Raw genomic sequence first — 24570 nt, 5'->3', positions numbered from 1 at the left:
TCCTCCTGGATTGGGGGGAGGGCCTGCTGTATGCTTATCCTCCCATCCCTCTGGTGGGGAAGACTTTGTTGAAACTCAAGCAAGACCGAGGCACCATGATTCTGATTGCTCCTTTTTGGCCGCGTCAGATCTGGTTCCCTCTTCTTCTGGAGTTATCCTCCGCAGAACCGTGGAGATTGGAGTGTTTTCCGACCCTCATCACGCAGGACGAAGGGGCTCTTCTGCATCCCAACCTCCAGTCTCTGGCTCTCACGGCCTGGATGTTGAGGGCGTAGACTTTGCCTCTTTGGGTCTGTCAGAGGGTGTCTCCCGCATCTTGCTTGCTTCCAGGAAAGACTCCACTAAGAGAAGTTACTTCTTTCATTGGAGGAGGTTTGCCGTCTGGTGTGACAGCAAGGCCCTAGATCCTCGCTCTTGTCCTACACAGACCCTGCTTGAATACCTTCTGCACTTGTCTGAGTCTGGTCTCAAGACTAACTCTGTAAGGGTTCATCTTAGTGCAATCAGTGCATACCATCACCGTGTGGAAGGTAAGCCGATCTCAGGACAGCCTTTAGTTGTTCGCTTCATGAGAGGTTTGCTTTTGTCAAAGCCCCCTGTCAAGCCTCCTACAGTGTCATGGGATCTCAATGTCGTTCTCACCCAGCTGATGAAACCTCCTTTTGAGCCACTGAATTCCTGCCATCTGAAGTACTTGACCTGGAAGGTCATTTTCTTGGTGGCAGTTACTTCAGCTCGTAGAGTCAGTGAGCTTCAGGCCCTGGTAGCCCAGGCTCCTTATACCAAATTTCATCATAACAGAGTAGTCCTCCGCACTCACCCTAAGTTCCTGCCAAAGGTCGTGTCGGAGTTCCATCTGAACCAGTCAATTGTCTTGCCAACATTCTTTCCCCGTCCTCATTCCTGCCCTGCTGAACGTCAGCTGCACACATTGGACTGCAAGAGAGCATTGGCCTTCTACCTGGAGCGGACACAGCCCCACAGACAGTCCGCCCAATTGTTTGTTTCTTTTGATCCCAATAGGAGGGGAGTGGCTGTAGGAAAACGCACCATTTCCAATTGGCTAGCAGATTGCATTTCCTTCACTTACGCCCAGGCGGGGCTGGCTCTTGAGGGTCATGTCACGGCTCATAATGTTAGAGCCATGGCAGCGTCGGTAGCCCACTTGAAGTCAGCCTCTATTGAGGAAATTTGCAAAGCTGCGACGTGGTCATCTGTCCACACATTCACATCTCATTACTGCCTGCAGCAGGATACCCGACGCGACAGTCGGTTCGGGCAGTCAGTTCTTCAGAACCTGTTTGGGCTTTAGGATCCAACTCCACCCCCCGAGGGCCCTGTTTGTTCTGTTCCAGGCTGCACTCTCAGTTAGTTGGTAAATTTTTTAGGTCAATCTCAGTTATGTCCTCGCCGTTGCGAGGCCCAATTGACCATGGTTGTTGTTTTGAGTGAGCCTGGGGGCTAGGGATACCCCATCAGTGAGAACAAGCAGCCTGCTTGTCCTCGGAGAAAGCGAATGCTACATACCTGTAGAAGGTATTCTCCGAGGACAGCAGGCTGATTGTTCTCACAAACCCGCCCGCCTCCCCTTTGGAGTTGAGTCTTCCCTTGAACTGTATTGTCTTGCTACATACTGGACTGGCCGGCTCGAGCCGGTTTCGGGCGGGAAGACGGCTGCGCATGCGCAGTGCGCATGGGCGCGCGAGGACTAGCAAAGGCCTTTGCTAGTAAACTTTCCGATGGAGGGGGCTGCCGAGGACGTCAACCCCATCAGTGAGAACAATCAGCCTGCTGTCCTCGGAGAATACCTTCTACAGGTATGTAGCATTCGCTTTTCTGGAAGGTGGTTTAAAATTTCAGCTTAAAGATTGCCACACCAATTGCTGAAATTTTCATTATAAAGGTGGTTATGCTTCTTTCAGACCTTGGTTGTCTGTGGAACAGGTATCTCAGATGAATCATTTCAGTTAGTCACCCTTTGTTTTATTTACAATTTGTATCCCGTTCCAATTCATTTATCCCAACCCTTGAGTGGGACCATGTACCAGGGCTACTTGTGGAACTGTAAAATCATAGGCCCTAAGTCTGACCAGTCATTGTTGCCATTGTGAGATGAGTGAGCCTTTCTTCCCCTCAGCTCCCATTCTCTCAACTCTAGGAGCCTACTTGAGGGACAGAAGACCCGAGCTAGGAATAGTCCAGATCCTCTGCACAGAAGCATGTGCTCTTGAGCCACCAGGCCAGCACTTTTCGGTTTTAACATTTGCAAGTGTTTAGGGGATTTGGATTTAGCTCATACCATCATCAGTTGTTCAAGGCGAGTTATATTCAGTCACACTAGGTATCTTCCTGGCCCAGAGGGTTTACAGCCCCCAAGTCTACTCATGAGGCAACAGAGTGTTAGGTGACTTGCCTTAGATTACAAGGCACATCAGTGGGATTTGAATGCTACTTCCTTGATTCTCAGCTCCCTGCTCTAACTATTAGTCTATTCTGTTTACTGTAGGCAGCTGATTTGCTTTTTCTCTTTTCGTAAGATCTGTACTATACAAGGTTTCCTGGATGTTAACTTCTGTGCTACTCTTATTTCCTGTCTAGTTCTGTCTGAATCAATTACTGCATTGTTGTTCTGGCTGGTTTTCCCAAAGTTTCTTTCTCGATTTCAAACCATTCAAAACACTACACCTTCTTAGCCACGCCCACTGCTTTGACCGCATTTCCCCTCTTCTCACACACCATCACTGGCTCTTTATTTTCTTTAGGGTTCAATTTAAGGTACTTCTGTTGGCCTTTAAAGCCTTTCATTCTGATATTCCCTCACATGATCTCACCTTAGGTTCCTTCCACTTCCCTTCGTTCCTTTCTATTTCCCCCCTTCACCTTTCATGTCTGGATCTACCCTCTGCTTTCTTTTATCTGGTCCCTTCCCTCTGGAATGCTCTTCCCCTTCTTCTTTGTTCTCAACAGTCTTGCTCTCGTTTTAAGGCCTTATTAAAAGCCCATTTATTTTAGGTAGCCTTTCCCTTCATCAGCACAGGGGGAACTTGATCCTGGAGTGACAGCCTTGAAATTCAAAACTTTAAGTATGAAATTTTAATGTTTGTTTTAATTTTAATGTATAGTCTTGAAGTATTCTCTTATTGTTTTCTTTTCTTTATGATATTGTAGTTTAACGGAAAGCTACAGGTCATTCTCTTTAAAGGTTACTTATGTCAGTCCCCGGTCATTGAGAATTATGAAGCAACAGTAAATAACTGAAACAAAACAAAATTTGTAGTATCCAAAATACCAGCATTACAATTGATCACAGGAAAGAACCCCCCCCCCCCCCCCCAATGTTTTATCATCAGTTAATGGTCCACAAGCCTACAGTGAAGTGCCTGAAACTGCTATTTAACTTACAGACTAGATTAGACAGAATCAAGGTTTCTGCTTCCTCTTTCAAACCCCTGCCTGCCACTTAGCTTTACTGACCCGAACTGCAGTAAAATGTGGGAGGCCTATTACCTAACTCAAGCAGCCGGAGCAGTACAGCACACACAAAGACATGCAAAATGAAGTGTGTGTGTGTGTGTGGGGGGGGGGGGGGGGGTTAACAGAATAGACAAATACAGGAGATGGAAGAAATGCATTTTATAGAGAAGAAATCATGAAATGAAAACCAGTGTTTGAGCCTGGAGGCTGGCTGGACTAGGAAGGATGATAAGAAAAGCATACATTTTGATAGTGCACTTGGTAGAGAACTTTTGCACATAGAAATTTCACTTGATAGGGTGCTCTTATTTTTTTTTTTTTTTTCAGTACATGCCTCCAGCCAGCAGAACTGCTGAGAGGATGGGTTGTACATCCATTCAGTTGAGAACTACAGTTGCAAGTCTATTGACCAGTGTGCTGACAGTACATTCTATCAGTCTGTCAGGCCTCTTATCTGGGAGGAAAGGCTTAGCATCAGTTCACTTAACCAGAACTCACTGGCCGTAAACACTATTGTAAAATGAAAAGGTTCTGTATATGTACAGCTCTCGCACCCCCCCCCCCCCAGCCCAGGTACTATGAGACTTTACAACCCCATCTAGGTTCTTCTCTTCATGTGTCCCTTATTATCTGAGGAATGGTTTGCTGTTCATGTGCCATTCATACTGGTTTTATCAGAAACAGGGTAGGTGGTTTGTAGTTTTGGTTTTCTGATGTTTAAAAACCATTGGTCATGTGATACAAAATAAGATGAGTGAACTACGGGGTCGGTTTTAGAGGAGGCTTTCTGTTTAGCCGTAAGCACTAGCATGCAGGTGATCAAAAGCCCTGAGCTGTTCCAAACAGTGCTGTAAAAATAGCGCTGGAACAGCATGGGGTGTTATTGGACACATGATCAGAGATAATGTCATGCAAATTTAAGCATGCAATTCTCTTTGATCATGGGGTAGAAGTGCACTTGTTTTACAGGTCTGGGCTGTCAAAAGCCCAGACCTGTCAAACATGGGCTGGAGGTCCATGGGACTACCAGACCCCAACTACCCCTGCCCCGAGCAAGGCAAAACGGGTGCTGGAGGTCCAGCAGACCTCCGGTCCCCCCGGCCTCCCCCCCCCCAACAGATTCAGGGAGGGCTGGAGATCCGGTGGGTCTCCAGCCCCCCCATCATTTCTAAGAAGTCCCTGGTGGCCCAGAGTTTCTTCCTTATATGGAGTGAAGCCCCGCCCAGCGCATCCCAGGAGACACTGGGCAGGGCTGAGCGCTGCCACTTTGCAGGCAGCGTCAAAGGAAGAGAAGAGAGGCAAGCCACCTCCCTCCTCCAACTCAAGGTAGGGGGGGTGGGGGGATTGACAGCGGCCCACTGGACCACCAGGGACTTCTTTTAAATGCTGGGGGGGGGGGTTAGGGGGGCTGGAGACCCATCAGATCTCCAGCCCTCCCTGAACCTGTGTCTGGGGGGGGTGGGGTCAGGGGGACCGGAGGTCCGCCAGACCTCCAGCCTCCTGTCACTGGGGGTGGGGTTGTCTGTCACCCACTGGGCCACCAGGGACTTCTTAGAAATGCTGGGGGGGTTGGGGGGGATGGATCTTCAGCCCTCCCTGAACCTGGGGGGGGGGGGGGGTTCATGCGCTTGGGGGCTCTGATCATGGGGCGGTAGCAAACGCAGGCGCTAGTATGGCGCTAACAACCTCTAACTTCTGTGTTTGCTTCTGATCATCGGGGCTTAGGAGATGTAGATTAGAGAGCTGAATGTGGATAGCCTCTAAGCAGGTGTAATTGTGCGTATTTAACATTCCCTGGGGTACTTCTGTAAGAAGCACAGAGGCACCTGTGTTGCCTTTATAAAATAGATGCAACATATCTGCCTATGAGCTTTCCTGCATTTATTTTTGTTGCAGTTACACTACTGCACCTGCACACAGGCTGTCACAACTGCCAATATCTTAAAATATTGACAAATTTATGCTTCATATATCTAATTTTTCAACATAGAGGCAGTAGTAATGAAATTTTCATATTAAAACAACACACACATAACAGGACAATCTAAGGTAAACCCTATAAAATTCATTCTTGAACATTCTACTTGAGTGTTTTTATATACTCCTGAGCCTTAGTTTTCCCCTTTTGTCTCTGTTCTCTGAGTGATTGAATGCCTTTCCTATATTATTTAATAGAGCTTCTTTTCCTTTTCTTCTTATTAGCCTGTACACTGCTCTGCGCTACCTGGCAGCAAGAGCAGTTTAGTAAGTCACAATAAACTATAAACTACTAATTGATTTCACGTTGATATGAGCAGGCATTGAACTGTGATTTGCTTATTTCTGAATTATTTTTCCCCTTGTTGTCGTAGACTGAAGTCACTGCATCTGCCTGTAAGGAGAGACTGGAGACATTACAAGCGGATTATGAAGTCTTCAAGGTACAGCATGAACAGCATAAACACAAGGTACGTCTACTGAAACTTGAGATCAGAAACAAACAATTTAATTCCTAGCAAAATCTGGCGATATAACAGGTTATTTTAATTATTAAAACAGATGATGGTTGAAGCAGAAGAAAAAGATAAACTAATTGAACATCTGCAAGAAAAAGTGGTTTCCCTAGAAAAGAAGCTGGAGTGCAATTTTTCAGGGGATGAACATGTGCAGGAGCTGCTGAAGGAGGTAAAGATTCCATATATGTGATATATTTAGAGGAAGACTGAGGGCGATATGCTGGCCATGTAAGGGCTTTTGATCAGGCTGTATTTCAAAATGAGTAACACTTAAATTTAGGACATATAAGTTGCTGTGTAGCCAAAATGTAATCATTCAAAGTGGGATGCAGTTTGGATTAGGGCTTAAAAGTTATTCATAAATTATTGGATATGAGGATGGAGGATATGGGATCTCAGGGGGGTTAGTTTTGGAATTGTGAGCGCTATGGAAGGCGGATAGAAGAGTTGAAGCCTCGCACCTTAGGGGTAGAAGTGGTTTATAATAGAAACATTTTATAATGTTGGTCTTCAAGGATGCTGTGGACGTATTGGTGTTATTCTGTTCCTTGATACTTTTTTGGTTGACGACCTGTTCAATTGTTGCTGTACTGGCTTTATTTTTCCTTGTCTTTTTGCACTGTTTGTATTTAATAGAATATATTTCATAACAAAGTTATTCATAAGGGGGAAATATTCAGCTGCTATAAAGATAACAGCTGTTTGATTGCAGAGATAGCAGGGATGAAAATTTATTGAAGAATCAGTATATGTTTTTCGCTGTATTCTCAAAGTCCCAACTTAAATGGATAAGATTGCTGAAAATATGCATAAAGCTATAAGATCAACTTGTCTTGTATAACTATGCATTCAGTACTTGTGTGCATATTGACTCCAGTGTTAACACCCCCCTCCCGAACCTTTGTGTAACATTGCTTTTTCTGCTCTGTTCATGTGTGTTATGTATGTCAGGAAAACAGATATGTTTTAGCTGTTTTATTAAAGACTGGGTCGTTTAATGTGTTTTATTAAAGACTTCCTTACATCCTCCTTCAGCTGTCCTCACTTTTTTGTTTTATTGCCTTCCTTGCATGTGAGGGTTTCCTCCTCCTTTTTGTTTCCAATGAAACATTTCCATTTTTCCTCCCCATGCAGTTAACCTGTCTTAATGGAGCTAGTTACAGCTAAGAAAAACGGTGCCTGAATCTTGTTCATCTAGGGATTAACAATAAACATGTGTATAGTACAGATCTCTTAATCCTTTGTCTTTAAAATAACAGTGGCAGAGACTTGCTGGGTTTTAGCTTGTTCGATTTCTTGATAGTAGCAGCATGAGCTAGGCACGAAACTTTGAACTTCACAAGTACCTTGGTTTAGTGTTTTTGTAGGAATGCAGGAGATGTGTGTGTAGTGGGGTGAGGGGGGGGGGGGGAAGCAATTCTTCATAATGGTTTCTGGAACTCTTGTAAACCTTAAACTGATATATTGTTTCCCAGAAAACTGCCTTAGAGCAGAAGTTGGATGACACCAGGCAGCAACTTCTGGAGGCTAGAACCAATCACACAGAAGCTGTCAGTGTACTGGAGAGCCAGGTACTAATTCACTTACTACTACTACTACTGCCTATGATTTCTATAGCCCTATTAGACCTATGCAGAACTGTACACAAACATGTAAGACACAGTCCCTGCTCTATAGATCTTACAAAACTATTCAAGTTCCCTGTTTATTGGAAGGCCTCAGTGGACCCATGGTTTGGTTAAATCCATTTGGTCCCAGAATAGATTATTAATTTGGATCTTTGATGCAAAGAGTGGCTAGTTCAACAAAGGTTTTCAAAAAAAACACAAGTACAGGGATCAGTGGAAGTGTTATGCAGACTGCCAGGCAGAGGATTAAGATTGAATTCTTGGGCCCGGCATCTGTTCTGTGAGCTGGTTGGGGTTGGCAATCATGGTGCAACAGCAACACCTAGTGACTGGAATTAAGGTCTGCATTACCCATGCTCTAGAAAGGTCCTGGATTGTGGTCACTGGCTAATAAATATCACTGCAGTGGCTGGGCTGAGTTTGTGTGGTGGTGGTGGAGAGGGGGTAAAAGCATAAGAGGAAAGCGTTAGGCAGTTTTAAGCCAAGATTTTACAGCACTAACCCAGCAGAGGCTGTTGCAGTTGAACTGGAAGCCTAAAGAAGCAGGAAGAAACTGCCAGACAAAAAACTGTGTGTTTATCCCTTTTTTAATTGAGGAATAAGATGTATCTGAATTAATCTTCTTTGTTCTTACTGCTGAATGATTTGATTGAAAAACATTTTTCTAATAACATAGTAACATAGTAGATGACAGCAGAAAAAGACCTGCACGGTCCATCCAGTCTCCCAACAAGATAAACTCATATGTGCTACTTTTTGTATATACCCTACTTTGATTTGTACCTGTCCTCATCAGGGCACAGACCGTATAAGTCTGCCCAGCACTATCCCCGCCTCCCAAACACCAGCCCCGCCTCCCACCACCGGCTCTGGCACAGACCATATTAGTCTGCCCAGCACTATCCCCGCCTCCCAACACCGGCTCTGACACAGACCGTATAAGTCTGCTCAGCACTATCCTCGCTTCCCAACCACCAGCCCCGCCTCCCACCACCGGCTCTGGCACAGACCGTATTAGTCTGCCCAGCACTATCCCCGCCTCCCAACACCGGCTCTGACACAGACCGTATAAGTCTGCTCAGCACTATCCTCGCTTTCCAACCACCAGCCCCACCTCCCACCACCGGCTCTTCCACCCAATATCGGATAAGCTCCTGAGGATCCATTCCTTCTGAACAGGATTCATTTATGTTTATCCCATGCATGTTTGAATTCCGTTACTGTTTTCATTTCCACCACCTCCCGCGGGAGGGCATTCCAAGCATCCACTACTCTCTCCGTGAAAAAATACTTCCTGGCATTTTTCTTGAGTCTGCCCCCCCCTTCAATCTCATTTATGTCCTCTCGTTCTACCGCCTTTGCATCTCCGGAAAAGGTTTGTTTGCGGATTAATACCTTTCAAATATTTGAACTTCTGTATCATATCTTCTCCGAGGACAAGCAGGCTGCTTGTTCTCACGACTGAGAGCCTCTCTTTTGCCTCCTTCGTCATGGATATGTCTATCTGCATTCCCTTTCCTGTGGTCTCTGTGGATGAGCCGAGGGCTGAGATGCTCGAGGTCCTCGACTATCCATCACCACCTAGAGAGTCCTCCACGGTGCTGTTGCACAATGTCCTCAAAGAGACACTGCTTCAGAACTGGTTGAGACCGTTATCTAATCCCACCATCCCCAAGAAAGCAGAGTCCCAATACAGAATCCACTCGGACCCAGAGTTAATGCGGCCCCAATTGCCTCATGACTCGGCGGTCGTGGACTCTGCTCTCAAGAGGGCACGGAGTTCGAGGGATACCGCCTCGGCGCCTCCGGGGCGGGAGTCTCGCACTCTGGACTCGTTTGGGAGGAAGGCCTACCAATCTTCCATGCTCGTGACCCGCATCCAGTCTTACCAGCTCTACACGAGCATCCACATGCGGAATAATGTGAAGCAACTGGCAGACCTGGTTGACAAGCTCCCGCCGGAGCAGTCCAGGCCTTTTCAGGAGGTGGTCAGGCAGCTGAAGGCGTGCAGAAAGTTCCTGTCCAGGGGTATATATGACACCTGTGACGTGGCATCTCGTGCTGCGGCCCAAGGGATAGTGATACGCAGGCTCTCATGGCTACGTGCCTCTGACCTGGACAACCGCACCCAGCAGAGACTGGCCGACGTCCCTTGCCGGGGGGATAATATTTTTGGCGAGAAGGTCGAGCAGCTGGTGGACCAACTGCATCAGCGGGAAACCGCCCTCGACAAGCTCTCCCACCGGGCGCCTTCAGCATCCACCTCAGCAGGTGGACGTTTTTCCCGGGCCCGGCAGGCTGGGCCCTACGCCTATAACAAGCGGAGGTACACCCAGCCGGCCCGAAGGCCTCGTCAGGCACAGGGACAGTCCCAGCGCGCTCATTCCCGTCAACAGCATGCGCCTAAGCAGCCCCCTGCGCCTCCACAGCAAAAACCGGGGACGGGTTTTTGACTGGATCCATGGGAACATAGCCGCCCTCAAAGTGTCCGTACCGGACGATCTGCCGGTCGGAGGGAGGTTAAAATTTTTTCACCAAAGGTGGCCTCTCATAACCTCGACCAGTGGGTTCTCCAAATAGTGCGGTGCGGATACGCCCTGAATTTGGCCTCCCTTCCACCAAATTGTCCTCCGGGAGCTCAGTCCTTCAGCTCCCATCACAAGCGGGTACTTGCAGAGGAACTCTCCGCCCTTCTCAGCGCCAATGCGGTCGAGCCCGTACCACCCGGGCAGGAAGGGCAGGGATTCTATTCCAGGTACTTCCTTGTGGAAAAGAAAACAGGGGGGATGCGTCCCATCCTAGACCTGAGAGGCCTGAACAAATTCCTGGTCAAAGAAAAGTTCAGGATGCTTTCCTTGGGCACCCGTCTGTCAATGATTCAGAAAAACGATTGGCTATGTTCCCTGGATTTAAAGGACGCATATACTCACATCCCGATACTGCCAGCTCACAGACAGTATCTCAGATTCCGCCTGGGCACACGGCACTTTCAGTATTGTGTGCTGCCCTTTGGGCTCGCCTCTGCCCCACGGGTGTTCACGAAGTGCCTCGTGGTGGTGGCGGCGTATGTACGCAAGCTGGGAGTGCACGTGTTCCCATATCTCGACGATTGGCTGGTCAAGAACACCTCGGAGGCGGGAGCCCTCCGGTCCATGCAGTGCACTATTCGCCTCCTGGAGCTGCTGGGGTTTGTGATAAATTACCCAAAGTCCCATCTCCAGCCTGCCCAATCTCTGGAATTTATAGGAGCTCTGCTGAATACCCAGACGGCTCAGGCCTTTCTTCCAGAAGCGAGGGCCAACAACCTCCTGTCCCTGGCTTCCCAGACCAGAGCGTCTCAGCAGATCACAGCTCGGCAGATGTTGAGACTTCTGGGTCATATGGCCTCTACAGTACATGTGACTCCCATGGCTCGTCTTCACATGAGATCTGCTCAATGGACCCTAGCTTCTCAGTGGTATCAAGCCACCAGGAATCTAGAAGATGTCATCCGCCTCCCCACCAGCTGCCGCAATTCACTGCACTGGTGGACCATTCGGTCCAATTTGACCTTGGGACGCCCATTCCAAATTCCACAGCCCACGAAAGTGCTAACGACGGATGCATCTCTCCTGGGCTGGGGGGCTCATGTCGATGGGCTTCACACCCAAGGACTGTGGTCCCTCCAGGAAAAGGATCTTCAGATCAACCTCCTGGAGCTCCGAGCGGTCTGGAACGCACTGAAGGCTTTCAGAGATCGGCTGTCCTGTCAAATTATCCAAATTCGGACAGACAATCAGGTTGCAATGTATTACATCAACAAGCAGGGGGGCACGGGATCTCGCCCCCTGTGCCAGGAAGCCGTCAGGATGTGGCGTTGGGCCTGCCAGTTCGGCATGCTCCTCCAAGCCACATACCTGGCAGGTGTAAACAACAGTCTGGCCGACAGACTGAGCAGAGTCATGCAACCGCACGAGTGGTCGCTCCATTCCAGAGTGGTACGCAAGATCTTCCGAGAGTGGGGCACCCCCTCGGTGGACCTTTTCGCCTCTCAGACCAACCACAAGCTGCCTCTGTTCTGTTCCAGACTACAGGCACACGGCAGGCTAGCGTCTGATGCCTTTCTCCTCCATTGGGGGACCGGCCTCCTGTATGCTTATCCTCCCATACCTTTGGTGGGGAAGACCTTACTGAAGCTCAAACAAGACCGCGGCACCATGATTCTGATAGCGCCCTTTTGGCCCCGTCAGATCTGGTTCCCTCTTCTTCTGGAGTTGTCCTCCGAAGAACCGTGGAGATTGGAGTGTTTTCCGACTCTCATTTCGCAGAACGGCGGAGCGTTGCTGCACCCCAACCTTCAGTCTCTGGCTCTCACGGCCTGGATGTTGAGGGTGTAGACTTCGCTTCGTTGGGTCTGTCTGAGGGTGTCTCCCGCGTCTTGCTTGCCTCCAGGAAGGATTCCACTAAAAAGAGTTACTTTTTCAAGTGGAGGAGGTTTGTCGTTTGGTGTGAGAGCAAGGCCCTAGAACCTCGTTCTTATCCTGCACAGAACCTGCTTGAATACCTTCTGCACTTATCAGAGTCTGGCCTCAAGACCAACTCAGTAAGGAATCACCTTAGTGCGATTAGTGCTTACCATTATCGTGTAGAAGGTAAAGCCATCTCTGGAGAGCCTTTAGTCGTTCGATTCATGAGAGGCTTGCTTTTGTCAAAGCCCCCTGTCAAGCCTCCTGCAGTGTCATGGGATCTCAACGTTGTCCTCACCCAGCTGATGAAACCTCCTTTTGAGCCACTGAATTCCTGCCATCTGAAGTACTTGACCTGGAAGGTCATTTTCTTGGTGGCAGTTACTTCAGCTCGTAGGGTCAGCAAGCTTCAAGCCCTGGTAGCTCATGCTCCGTATACTAAATTTCATCATAACAGCGTAGTGCTCCGCACTCACCCTAAGTTCTTGCCGAAGGTGGTGTCGGAGTTCCATCTTAACCAGTCAATTGTCCTGCCAACATTCTTTCCCAGACCGCATACCCGCCCTGCTGAACATCAGTTGCACACATTGGACTGCAAGAGAGCATTGGCCTTCTATTTGGAGCGGACACAGCCCCACAGACAGTCCGCCCAATTGTTTGTTTCTTTCGACCCTAACAGGATAGGGGTCGCTGTCGGGAAACGCACCATCTCCAATTGGCTAGCAGATTGCATTTCCTTCACTTACGCCCAGGCTGGGCTGACTCTTGAGGGTCATGCCACGGCTCATAGTGTCAGAGCCATGGCAGCGTCGGTGGCTCACTTGAAGTCAGCCACAATTGAAGAGATTTGCAAGGCTGCGACGTGGTCTTCGGTCCACACATTCACATCACATTACTGCCTCCAGCAGGATACCCGACGCGACAGTCGGTTCGGGCAGTCGGTGCTGCAGAATCTGTTTGGGGTTTAAATCCAACTCCACCCTCCAGGACCCGAATTTATTCTGGTCAGGCTGCACTCTCAGTTAGTTGTTCTTCGTAGGTCAATTTCTGTTATACCCTCGCCGTTGCGAGGTTCCATTGACCTGGGTTCTTGTTTTGAGTGAACCTGAGAGCTAGGGATACCCCAGTCGTGAGAACAAGCAGCCATTGACCTGGGTTCCATTGCAGGTTCCATTGACCTGGGTTCTTGTTTTGAGTGAGCCTGAGAGCTAGGGATACCCCAGTCGTGAGAACAAGCAGCCTGCTTGTCCTCAGAGAAAGCGAATGATACATACCTGTAGCAGGTGTTCTCCGAGGACAGCAGGCTGATTGTTCTCACCTACCCTCCCTCCTCCCCTTTGGAGTTGCGTTTTGATCATTTTTGCTTGTCATTCAACTGAGCGGGAACGGTCGCGCACAGGCGGGAAGACGGCCGCGCATGCGCTGTGGGCGTGCCCTGCGTGCGGGACCGCCCGCAAAGTTTTGTTCCGGTTGGTGGGGGCTGCCGTGGACATCTTGTAACGCAAATGCCATACCATTCTCGTAGCTTTTCTTTGCACCGCTTCAATTCTTTTTACATCCTTAGCAAGATACGGCCTCCAAAACTGAACACAATACTCCAGGTGGGGCCTCACCAACGACTTATAAAGGGGCATCAACACCCCCTTTCTTCTGCTGGTCACACCTCTCTCTATACAGCCTAACAACCTTCTAGCTACGGCCACCGCCTTGTCACACTGTTTCGTCGCCTTCAAATCCTCAGATACTATCACCATAAGATCCCTCTCCCCGTCCGTACCTATCAGACTCTCACCGCCTAACACATACGTCTCCCGTGGATTTCTATTCCCTAAGTGCATCACTTTGCATTTCTTCGCATTGAATTTTAATTGCCAAACCTTAGACCATTCTTCTAGCTTCCTCAGATCCTTTTTCATGTTTTCCACTCCCTCCCGGGTGTCCACTCTGTTACAGATCTTTGTATCATCCGCAAATAGGCAACCTTTACCTTCTAACCCTTCGGCAATGTCACTCACAAATATATTGAACAGAATCGGCCCCAGCACCGATCCCTAAGGCACTCCAATACTCACCTTTCCCTCCTCCGAGCGAATTCCATTGGCTAAAGGACAACCAAGCAGATACCTTGTCCTTCCTTCCTTTTTGGCACATTGAAATTCATGGTTAAATAAACATTTTTCATAACTTTACCTTCTGTTCTAGGGAAAAGCCTTCCTGCCTTTCTGTTTTAGAAGGTCAGGATGTAGCTATCTGCTGGAGTTCCTCCTCTCTTGATTTTGTCTATTTGTTCCATTTACCAGGTAACAAAACTTAACAGTAGAGTGGCAGAAGGGCAGTCTACACTAAGCCAGAAAGAGGAAGAAATTAACAACTTCAGAGAGAGTAGCACTTGCCAGGTAAAGAAGGAACCTGTCCTTGAAAGTTACTACCTAATTCCGTAGAGCAGATAATGTCCTTTGCTGCCTTCAGTTCCTGATCTGGTTTCTACAGATACACTTTTTATTTTTTTTCCAGCTGAGAGAACTTGAGCAAACGTTACAGGCCACACAACAGACTCTAGCAAAAAGCAGTGAAGAAATAAGCCAAAGAGAAGCACAAATCACAAGGCTGGTAAGTGACATTTTGTACTCACATTGAAAGTCTGTTTGTGATTTCCCTCTCTTGATGGGACCGCTGAATGGGTTCACGCACATTTATATCCATAAGATCTCTCGAACACGAGCATGCCCAAGATAAATGGATGGCTCCATGTCCAGGGGCACATGCTGAGTCAGTTCTTGATCATCCCATTGCATACAAGGAAGTATAATGGGGAAAGCAGATTTATGTCTTTGTTCTCATTTGGGCAAAACCAAAACTGGCAAAGAACTGTATGGCCAGTCTGTATCTCAAAGCCTGTTAGCGTTTCTATGTTGTCAAAGGTTCCATGAGAAAGATACAAGAACAGAACACACTGAGTTTCTCTGCCTTGCTCTGACATTGGATTTTATGTTCTAATATTATCTAGTGATATGATCCTTGATATTATATCATTTTAGTGTAAGCATCTTGAAATGGTGGCAGTCTTTTCTCCATTTATCAATCATATTTTACATCTGCTCCATGGTTTATTCAAAAGGAAATCAAATGACTGAAGGGAGCCATTACTAGTTTGACAGCTTGGGAATAATAGACCTCCTTAAGAAACAAAAGGAGTTTCGCTGTGTCCATTCAATTAAAAGCTAATATGGAATTAAAACCTTAAACGACATAACTAAATTACAAGTATATTTATCATTCTTGACTCGTATACTCAAAGCCCAGTAGAAAGCCCTGTCCCTTATATATACACCTTTGACATTGGCACCCTGAGGAAGGTTCCCATATTTTACTGAAGAAAACTCCACTGGTTCTATCAGGCAGTGTGGTATCTACCTCCGCCCTGAGACATCAGTATGAAGTAACAGATTTCCATACTTTCACACCTTCATATATACATGGTGTCTACTATCAACTTTATTAAACTACTATCTCCCTCTTCAAAGCAAGCAGATCTAGAAGCTGAGAGTAGCAAGCTCCATCAACAGATCTCGATTGTGAAGGTTCAGTGCGCAGAGAAAGTTAATCAGCTGGACGCTCAAATAAATGCCCTTGAAACTTCTCGCGAGTTTGATAAAACATCTTCAAAGCACAAGATAGTAAGTAAAGGCAACTTTAAATATGCTTTTTGCTATCTATACAGTGATAATTTAGAATTCAGTCCAAGTAGGATGATTCAGACTTGAGGTCCATCAAGATTCTTCTTGTATTCTTGATCCCATGCCTGAATGTACTATACATTTCTTTTCAGCATAATTTTTGCTTTTGACACAAAACTGGTTTTCTGTTTGCAGAACCAATTAGAGCAGGAAAATGAGGACCTTAAAGAACAAAGAAATGAGTGTGAAACAACCATACAAATGTTGGAAGCAGAGCAGAACAGATTAAAGGTATTCACTGCAGTGTAAGCACACCATACAAGATCTGGAAAAAGAATTCTTTAATGAAACTGTCTGATTTGTTTTTGTTTTCATTTGGAACTTTTCTGAGGTTTAGAATGATGATGGATCTTTTCTTACCAAACTTATAGTAGATTAGCTAAGTGCAGATGGTTATTAATACGCTATGAAACGTAACGGTGCAGCTGACCAGAAGTTGTCATGAGTGCATGCACATTTAGGTTTTGAAGGAAGTGATTGAGCCTCTATAAATCTTGATGAGACCACCATTTAGAATAAGTTTGTGTAATTCTGGAGATCATAACCTTCAAATGGAAATAAACTAGACAGAGTTAGTCCAAAAAGATATCCACAATGAATATTCATGAGTTATACTCCTGAATATTCATTGCAGATATCCTGAAAACCTGACTGATTGGCGTATCCCCCAGGACAAGTGTAGAAACCACTGCTTTACAGAAAGGGTGGTGGATGCGTGAAACAGTTTCCCAAAGGAAAGAATGGAAACAAAGACACATTATCAGTACTGAAGAAAGCCTGGGACAAGCACCAAAGATCTCTAAGGGAGAGGAAGGGGTTGTAGAGATTGGGCTGTTGATATGGATGGGCAGACTGGAAGATAAAAGACCATATAGTTTATCTATTAATTATGCTCTTCTGTGAAGCAGCAGTGCTGTCTACATGCACCAGGGTTCAAAAATGCAGCCTTTGAAAGGGATAGCACTGAGGTAAAACTGCAGGGATGTATTTTTCTAGAATGATTGAATAGTTTTGGAGGCAGGAGAATAAATTGCACGGAGCAGGTGGTCCTTAATGTCGATAACCTAAGAAGAACCATTGTGAAGACCAAAAAGCTAGTTGTGGAAGTCTTAAAGCAGAGCTAGTATAACTAAGCTTGTGACGCACACATTCTATTGGGCTAGGGAGGAATAGGAAGGATTTACTAATTTAGTCTTGTAAAATGTTTTTTGAGCTGTGAATTTCTTTTGTATTGGTGGTTTGCAGGAGGAGCTGAACAGCAGAGAAACAGTCAGTGTGGAGATTGCCAAGGCGCTGGAGGAAATCCGCAAACAGAGGGAGGACCTCCAGCAGCAGGTTTGTGCTGTTTTAGAGACGAACTTTGGGTGTCTTCTGTACTTTTTTCTTTTTTAGATAAATCAATTGTATGTTTTTGTTTTTTGAAGTTAATGATGAAATTGAGCAGGACAGCCAAAACATTTTGAATATTGTTTGCTATTTCTTATCCTAGAGGGTCAGTATATCTTGTCCTGTTTTACATTAGGTTTTGCCAGAGGTGTGTGTTTGTTAAAATATTTGATATACTGCAATTTCCAGCAGGAGGATCAAAGTGGTTTACAAATGAGTAAAATAACAATCAATAAAACAGAAAATAACGTCAGCAAAATGATAGAAAAGAACACATGCCAAATTTAAAAGAACAATAAATAAAACAGATAAAGGGCAGTAGGAGTTCTCAACGCTCCCGAAGCTAACAGGTCTTCAGTGGGAGGCCAAAAGCACTTTTGAAAAAATAGGTCTTATGTAAACATTAAAGGAGGCCTCAGAATGAATATCTGGAGGGAGGCCATTCCAAAATTTGGGGCCAACAAAATAGAAAGCTGATTTATGGGCAGACTCATAGCAGGATAGTTTGGGGCAGGTAGGACCACACGATTGGAATCAAGGGAGCGGAGGACTCGGGCAGGGGTGTAGGGGATGGTTAATGATGACAAATAAAAGGGAATCCCTAAATGGAGGGCTTTAGGTTCCAAACATAGTATTTTGAAATGGGAACAGAATGCGACTGGTAGCCAGTGGGAGGTTGGAGACAATTGTATTTTTTAGCTCTGCAAAGAAAGCGGGCACAGGAGTTTTGTAAAGTCTGAGTTTATGCATTCTGAGAAAAATGTGACTGCACACATGATGGGTTAGTTGCATTTGAAAGGGTCAGTGCTGTAAGGGCAATTCTATAATTGGCATCCTTATTTATGTGCAACTTGTTTGTGTTAATGTACAAAATACTAACTTCAGGGCATCTAAGCAACTGTTCTGTAAGGGCACATGTAAGTGGCATAGCACATACAAGCAAGGGGGTGTACATATGGACAGAGCAAGGGTGGGGCTCCCACTTACATGTGTAACTTACTGTATGTTACGCACATCCCTGCTGCATTTGTGCACCTGCAGCTACTCCAGGTCTGTGGCTAGTGTAAATGTAGAATGTGCCAATACTAGATTATAACAGAACATGAGTGCCCAGATGCTATACTAGATTATAACAGAACATGAGTGCCCAGATGCTATTATACATTAGACTCTCACTGCATGGATTTGTGGCACCTAAATGAAGGCACCCACTTATGAAATTTCCCCCTTAATGCTTGCATAAAGCAGTATTTTCTGTATCACCCATCATGTTCCATCCTTTATATAGTGTAGCATAGTCACAAGCTTGGACTTCTAGAAGAGACTGTGAGCTCTTTGTTTTCGGGTAGTTTTAAAATTTTGTGCTCTTTGGGTCACATAGAATTTGCATCTTGTATTTCTAGGTTTTACATTCTTCAGGCTTCTCCATAGTTGTGACTGAGGGGTGTAGTATGCAGTGACCCTTTTGTCCTGTTTCCACCAGCCACTGAACACACTACATTATGCATGTCCTGGAGGAGAGGGGAAAATAACGTAAAAATTTAACTCCAAGCTTACAGAAGAGCGATCTGAATTTCTCCTCAGTGACGAGTTACAGCTGGAACTTAACCTGATGCATTAGACATCACACTCATTGAATTTATAGTTGAGTATTTTAAAATACTGCCTCTAAGGTAGTCATATGATTTCTGTGGGGGAAATGGAGTCTTTTGTAGGTTATGAAAGGACACAAGCTTTCAAGACCACTTGGCTCCTTCCTTCAAAAGTGACAGTGACATCTGCAGGAGGGTCAATACTCATGTATCACTATCTTTTTTTTCCCCCTTGATTCTTTCACAAGTACTAAAACTCCAAGGTACTTCTCTTAAGGATGTGTCATGTGCTAGCATCACATGGGCATTGTAGAAATAATGAAGATTGCTGAATTTTGCAGTGCACACATCTTAGTCCTGTTGGAGTGTCAGGGATTATGTGAGCAAAGCAAAATAACAGCCTGTCTTTAACAAATTGTGAATGTGTTCCTTTTTAGGCCTTGAGAGATAATGCTATAGATTAGCATGTTGTTGTTTTGTTTTGTTTTTTTTTATAATCTGACCCACCACAAAATAAGGAATTGTTAACAAGGTTCTTCAGGATGTAGTTTTGGGCTGGCAGTCAACCTTAAATGTTGTGCGTTCAGGGGCTACCTGCTGGTCACAGAAGAAATAGTGATTACTGCCTCTAACAGGCAGGAATGGGATTTTTGCTGCTGTTGTGATATGGAAAAGTATCTTCTTTCACATCACTAGAGCTTATTTTAAGAATTTTAGAATGCCTTTGGCTTGACCTCCTTCTCTGACTATTTGGTTTGCTGGGGTTTTCCAGGTGACGGACCTGACAAGATTAATAAATGGAAAAGACCAGTCCATTTCTGAAAAAAGTGCTGAAATTCTGCAAAAACAGGAGGAACTAGACAAACTTAAGGAAGGTGAGAGGAAGCAATTTCTATTCTTGATATTTTCTTCAGCCACACGATGGAATCTTAACCTTAATTTTTTATTATTTATTTGAGACATTTATATCCCACATTATCCCAAACAAGTTTGGGTTCAATATGACTACCAGGAAACAATTACTATAGTACAATGCAAGTCATGTGAACATACACAAGAAATAGACAATCCAAGAAAAAAATTACTTTGTACAGTTACCAAAACAAGGTACCTAACATGCTCAGGAACTAACAAGCACTAGTGCAGGTGAGGAATTGATCAAATAGAAATGCCTTCATCAACTTACAAAATAATAGATAATCAGTAACATATCTCAGTGCGTTTGGCAAAGAGTTCCACATCTTAGAAGCCTGATAAGTAAAACCTGCAGTATGAATGGATGTATAGTGGAGATTCTTACAACTTGGATAGTGAAGCATGAGACATTCCCTAGACATAGGAAAAGCATTTCTGTCAGGTTCTGCATGTAACTAGGCAATAGGCCATACAAAATTTGGTAAATAAGTACACAAAGCTTAAGGATGATCTGAGAATTTATTGGAAGCCAATGCAATTTAACCAGGAGAGGAGTTGCCCTAGAATAGCAGGGAGCTCCACACACAAGATGGACAGCGGTATTCTGCGCTGATTGTAATTTCCTGACTTAAGGAGCACTTCAAACCTGAGTAAACAGCATAACAATAATCAAATTTGGAAAGGACTAATGTTTAGACCAAAGAACAGAAGACAGAGTTTGAAAAGAAAGGGTGCAATCACCTCAATCTCCACAGTGTATTGAAGACACAAGAAACCACCTAGTGATAGCTTAGAAAGGTTCCCGTTTTTGACCTCATTTGTATTTCTGCAGTGCTAATGTTTTCTGTAATTATTTTATTTGCACTAATTATCATTTTTAATTTAAATGCATTTGCTCTTGAACTGAAATTGTCAGGTTTTTTGGAAATGATGATAAATGGATCACGTGAGCGCTGTGTGCTAGTAGCATTCTTCCCACCTTCTACAAATAATTACTATCACTTATTTTACCTTTGTGATCAACATTTTAGCTCATTTTTCAAATGATTCACATCTGTAGCCTGCTGTGTCTTGTTGCATGTAAATTTCAATTTTCAGTAGAAAAAAGCATTTCGAAGGTTATAAAAGCTTTTTCTTGGTTAACTGTTCACAAGTATAGTTCAATAGAGCTGAATTGTTGAAGAGTGAGGGCTTGGCAGTTATTTCTTGGTCTCATCACGTTGGATCCTAAACTAGATTTTGTGTTCCAGTGTCACTGATTATATACTTGTCAAAGCTGCAGTATAGTGACCTCATGGGTAGACCTAAAATTGTTGCGCATGTTTTCACTGAAGATGTGTTTTGTTTGATATCAAAATAGCACAGAATAAATAGAGACAGGAAACTGATTTATTAGAGTTATAAGAGGCTACACTTTGAATTAATAATGATATTTTAGTTAGAAAACACAGTAGCTATCATGTGCTTAAATGGCATCAGTGTGTAGTGTTATAGGTTTTAGCATGCATTTCTGTACTGCAGTGGCGTTCCTAGGGGGGCGGACACCTGGTGCGGCGCCCCGCCCCCTGGGTGCAGCGCCCCCCCTGATGCAGCGTGGACCCCCCCCTCAGGTGCATGCCGCTGGGGGGGGGTGCCGCAGCGCGCGCCTGCTGCGAGTTTACTAACTTTGCTCGTTCGCTGCAGCTCCCTGCCCCGGAACAGGAAGTAACCTGTTCCGGGGCAGAGGGAGCTGCAGCGAATGAGAGAAGTTAACAAACTCTCGCAGCAGGCGCGCGCCGCGGCACCCCCCAGCGGCGTGCACCCGGGGCGGACCGCCCCCCCCCCCTTGATACGCCACTGCTGTACTGTGAGTGAATGAAATGTGAATTTATATAAACTTGTGGACCATGAACTCAAAAAGACCCTGTGGTATAGACAGTCTGAGTACTAGAATATGCAATGCAGAATGGTAAACTAAAATGTCCTGGCTGTTTGAATGGGCTTTTTATGAAATTAGTTGGAGAAAGATGACAAAATGTAATCAGGTCTGCTACCCCCCCCCCCCCCCCCCCCCCCCCCCCCCCCCCCCCCCCCCCACCATACAGAGGGAAGAAGGAATGGATATTGTGTATACTGTGGATGCACTTCAAGGGTTTTTGGATGAAGCTACGAATCCAAAAGAACAGACATATATATAACCAGAAGGGTCAAGAAAACATGTCTACGCTGGACAGCTGTGTAGTCGCTTGTATACACTTGCTCAATAACTTGCCTGTTGCCATTCTTTCTTTTCCCAGATCAAGAAGCCAGCTTGTTACAGATGCAGCAGCTGCAGTCTGAACTGGAGGCATTGAAAAACACAGCAGCCCAGAGAGAAGCTACACTGGAAAAGCAGCTCAGTGCTGTAAAGCTGCAGCTACAGAAGCAGCAGGAAAATGTAAGCAGCCTCCAGAATTGCAAACCAAAAACAAATTGTCTAAAAACTGACCTGTTTGTTTTAGCAACAACAACAAAACACCTTTGATGCTGCCCATAATTCTGCATCTCTGTTCTGGCTCTTTCTGTCATTCAGGAGCCTATGGAACTACTTGGCTCTGAATACTTTCAAAGGGGGCACCTCCTCTCCTCCACCCCTTATTCACAAGCTCAGACATCTGAGCTATTCATTAAAAAAATATGAGTTGTCAGTTTAAATAAAATAAAACTTTGTCAGTAAAAAATGTTTCGCAGGAGTTGACAACTCTGTTGGTTTCTATGTGTAAGAGAGTGAAACAAGAGAGGGACAAGGATGATCTGTATTTGCTGTGGTTCAAGAAACATTGTTGTGCTTGCTAACAATGGACCCAAGCCCAGTCATACACTGTCATAGTTTTAATTCTCTAGGTCGAGGCTGTACTAGTCATGAGTTTTCTCGATAGGCTGCAAGAACAGCAGAGCTTGAAGCTTATTGATTCAAATAGATAATGGTAAAGGGTTCCCCTACCTTTTTGTTTCATAAGATCTGAAAACCCCAGGATGGATTGGGCAAGGACAAGTTGCAGTTGGGTAATATGATCCTTTAACATGCTCCGAGAGCTTGGAGTATGCAGTACTTGTGAAGAAGAATATTTATAAAATTTATTCTCCGAGGACAAGCAGGCTGCTTGTTCTCACTGATGGGTGACGTCCACGGCAGCCCCTCCAATCGGAAACTTCACTAGCAAAGTCCTTTGCTAGCCCTCGCGCGCCCGCGCGCACCGCGCATGCGCGGCCGTCTTCCCGCCCGAAACCGGCTCGAGCCGGCCAGTCTTCTTTTGTCCGCACTCGGTACGGTCGTGTTTTCGCCGTGTCGAGCCCCGGAAAGTCGACCTCGCGCGTCCAATTTGTTTTGAACGTGTTTTTTTCCTTCGGGAAAGCTTTGTCCTAGTCGGGAAGTGCTCCGGAAACCCCTCGCCGGGTTTCGTGTAAATCCTCCCCGTACTTCTAGTTTTTTTGCCCCGGTAAGTTTTCTTTCGTCGTCGGGGTAGGCCTCTTTTCGGCCTCGGTCGAGAAATTTTTTCTCCCTCTAAATTTTGGTGCTCCGAATTTCGCCATTTCGGCTTTTGATTTCGCCGGCGTGATTTTTCCGCCCATGACATCGAAGCCTTCCAGCGGCTTCAAGAAGTGCACCCAGTGCGCCCGGGTTATCTCGCTCACTGATCGACACTCGTCGTGTCTTCAGTGTCTGGGGGCCGAGCACCGCCCTCAGAACTGTAGTCTGTGTTCCCTGCTTCAAAGGCGGACTCAGGTAGCGAGACTAGCCCAGTGGAACGTGTTGTTCTCGGGCTCTTCGTCGGCATCGGCACCGGGATCTTCGAGTGCATCGACGTCGTCAGCGTCCAGACCATCTTCCTCGGCCGCCCCTGCATCGAGTGCATCGAGGCATCGGGCCTCTGCATCGGCGCCGAGACATCGGATAGCTGCATCGACGTCGGTGGTACCAGGACCTCGTCTGCTGATGTCGTCGGACGGTGGTGCATCGGGTGGAGTGCAGGTGAGGGCTGTCCATTCCCCTGCTGGTGGCGGTGAGCCCTCGGGTGGGTCTCCTCCTGCCCCGAGGGCTCCTGCGGTACAGCCCCCCCGAGATCGACCTTCTTCAGTCTCGGCCCCGAGGAAGCGACGGGTGGATTCGACGTCCTCCTCGTCGGTGCCGGGGAGCTCCGGTGACATGCTTCGGAAGAAATCGAAGAAGCATCGACACCGGTCTCCTCCCCGTGTCGGCACCGAGAGCTCTGGGTCGCCGAGGGATTCGGCACCCAGCAGGCATCGGCACCGAGAGGACCGCTCACCCTCTGTTCAGGAGGTGTCGATGCGCTCCGCTCTGGACAGCCCGGAACAGCCTCCACGCCCGGAACAGGTACTGACGTCGACGCCTGCATCGACCTCTCAGCCTTTCTCTGCAGCCGCTCTAAACGAGAGCCTCCGGGCCGTTCTCCCAGAGATTCTGGGAGAGCTGTTGCGCCCTACCCCTCCGGTACCGGCGGTGCTTGCGCCACCGGTACCGTCGAGCGTGGCGCCGGCTGGCCCATCGCCCAGGTTGAGGTCCCCGACGTCGGTACCGCGTGCGGTACCGACCGCGGCCACCTCCCAGGAAGGCTCCCCGACTACGTCGGCGGAGGGAGCTTCGCCGATGCGGGCGAGGGAGTCTACCTCTCGACGCCCCCATCGTGGACGGGGTTCCACGGAGTCGAGCAGGGCGAGGTTGCAGACACAGGTCCGTGCACTTGTGTCTGACACCGAGGGTGAGGCCTCGTGGGAGGAAGAGGAAGATCCCAGATATTTCTCTGACGAGGAGTCTGAGGGTCTTCCGTCTGATCCCACTCCCTCTCCTGAGAGACAGCTTTCTCCTCCCGAGAGTCTGTCTTTTGCCTCCTTTGTCCGGGAGATGTCTACGGCCATCC

The 24570-nt window shown here is 46.6% G+C and overlaps 1 protein-coding gene across 3 annotated transcripts in view; it reads left to right on the top strand.

Annotated features, from left to right (window-relative positions):
* GOLGA1 (golgin A1) overlaps positions 1-24570 on the top strand; it is a 125057-nt gene that overhangs the window by 61264 nt on the left and 39223 nt on the right. For 2 of the 3 annotated variants that reach the window (XM_030207388.1, XM_030207390.1), the window contains exons 11-20: positions 5826-5921; positions 6013-6138; positions 7445-7540; positions 14343-14438; positions 14557-14652; positions 15567-15719; positions 15915-16010; positions 17025-17114; positions 19530-19632; positions 21949-22088. In XM_030207388.1, coding sequence (XP_030063248.1) covers positions 5826-5921; positions 6013-6138; positions 7445-7540; positions 14343-14438; positions 14557-14652; positions 15567-15719; positions 15915-16010; positions 17025-17114; positions 19530-19632; positions 21949-22088 — 1092 coding nt within the window. The remainder of the gene's footprint in view (positions 1-5825; positions 5922-6012; positions 6139-7444; positions 7541-14342; positions 14439-14556; positions 14653-15566; positions 15720-15914; positions 16011-17024; positions 17115-19529; positions 19633-21948; positions 22089-24570) is intronic. The other variant, XM_030207391.1, reaches the window with a different exon arrangement.

Source organism: Microcaecilia unicolor, chromosome 6, assembly GCF_901765095.1.
Source record: "Microcaecilia unicolor chromosome 6, aMicUni1.1, whole genome shotgun sequence".
NCBI classification, from domain to species: Eukaryota; Metazoa; Chordata; class Amphibia; order Gymnophiona; family Siphonopidae; genus Microcaecilia; species Microcaecilia unicolor.
Note: the sequence above shows the minus strand (reverse complement) of the source record. Positions and strands in the feature narration are given on the sequence as shown.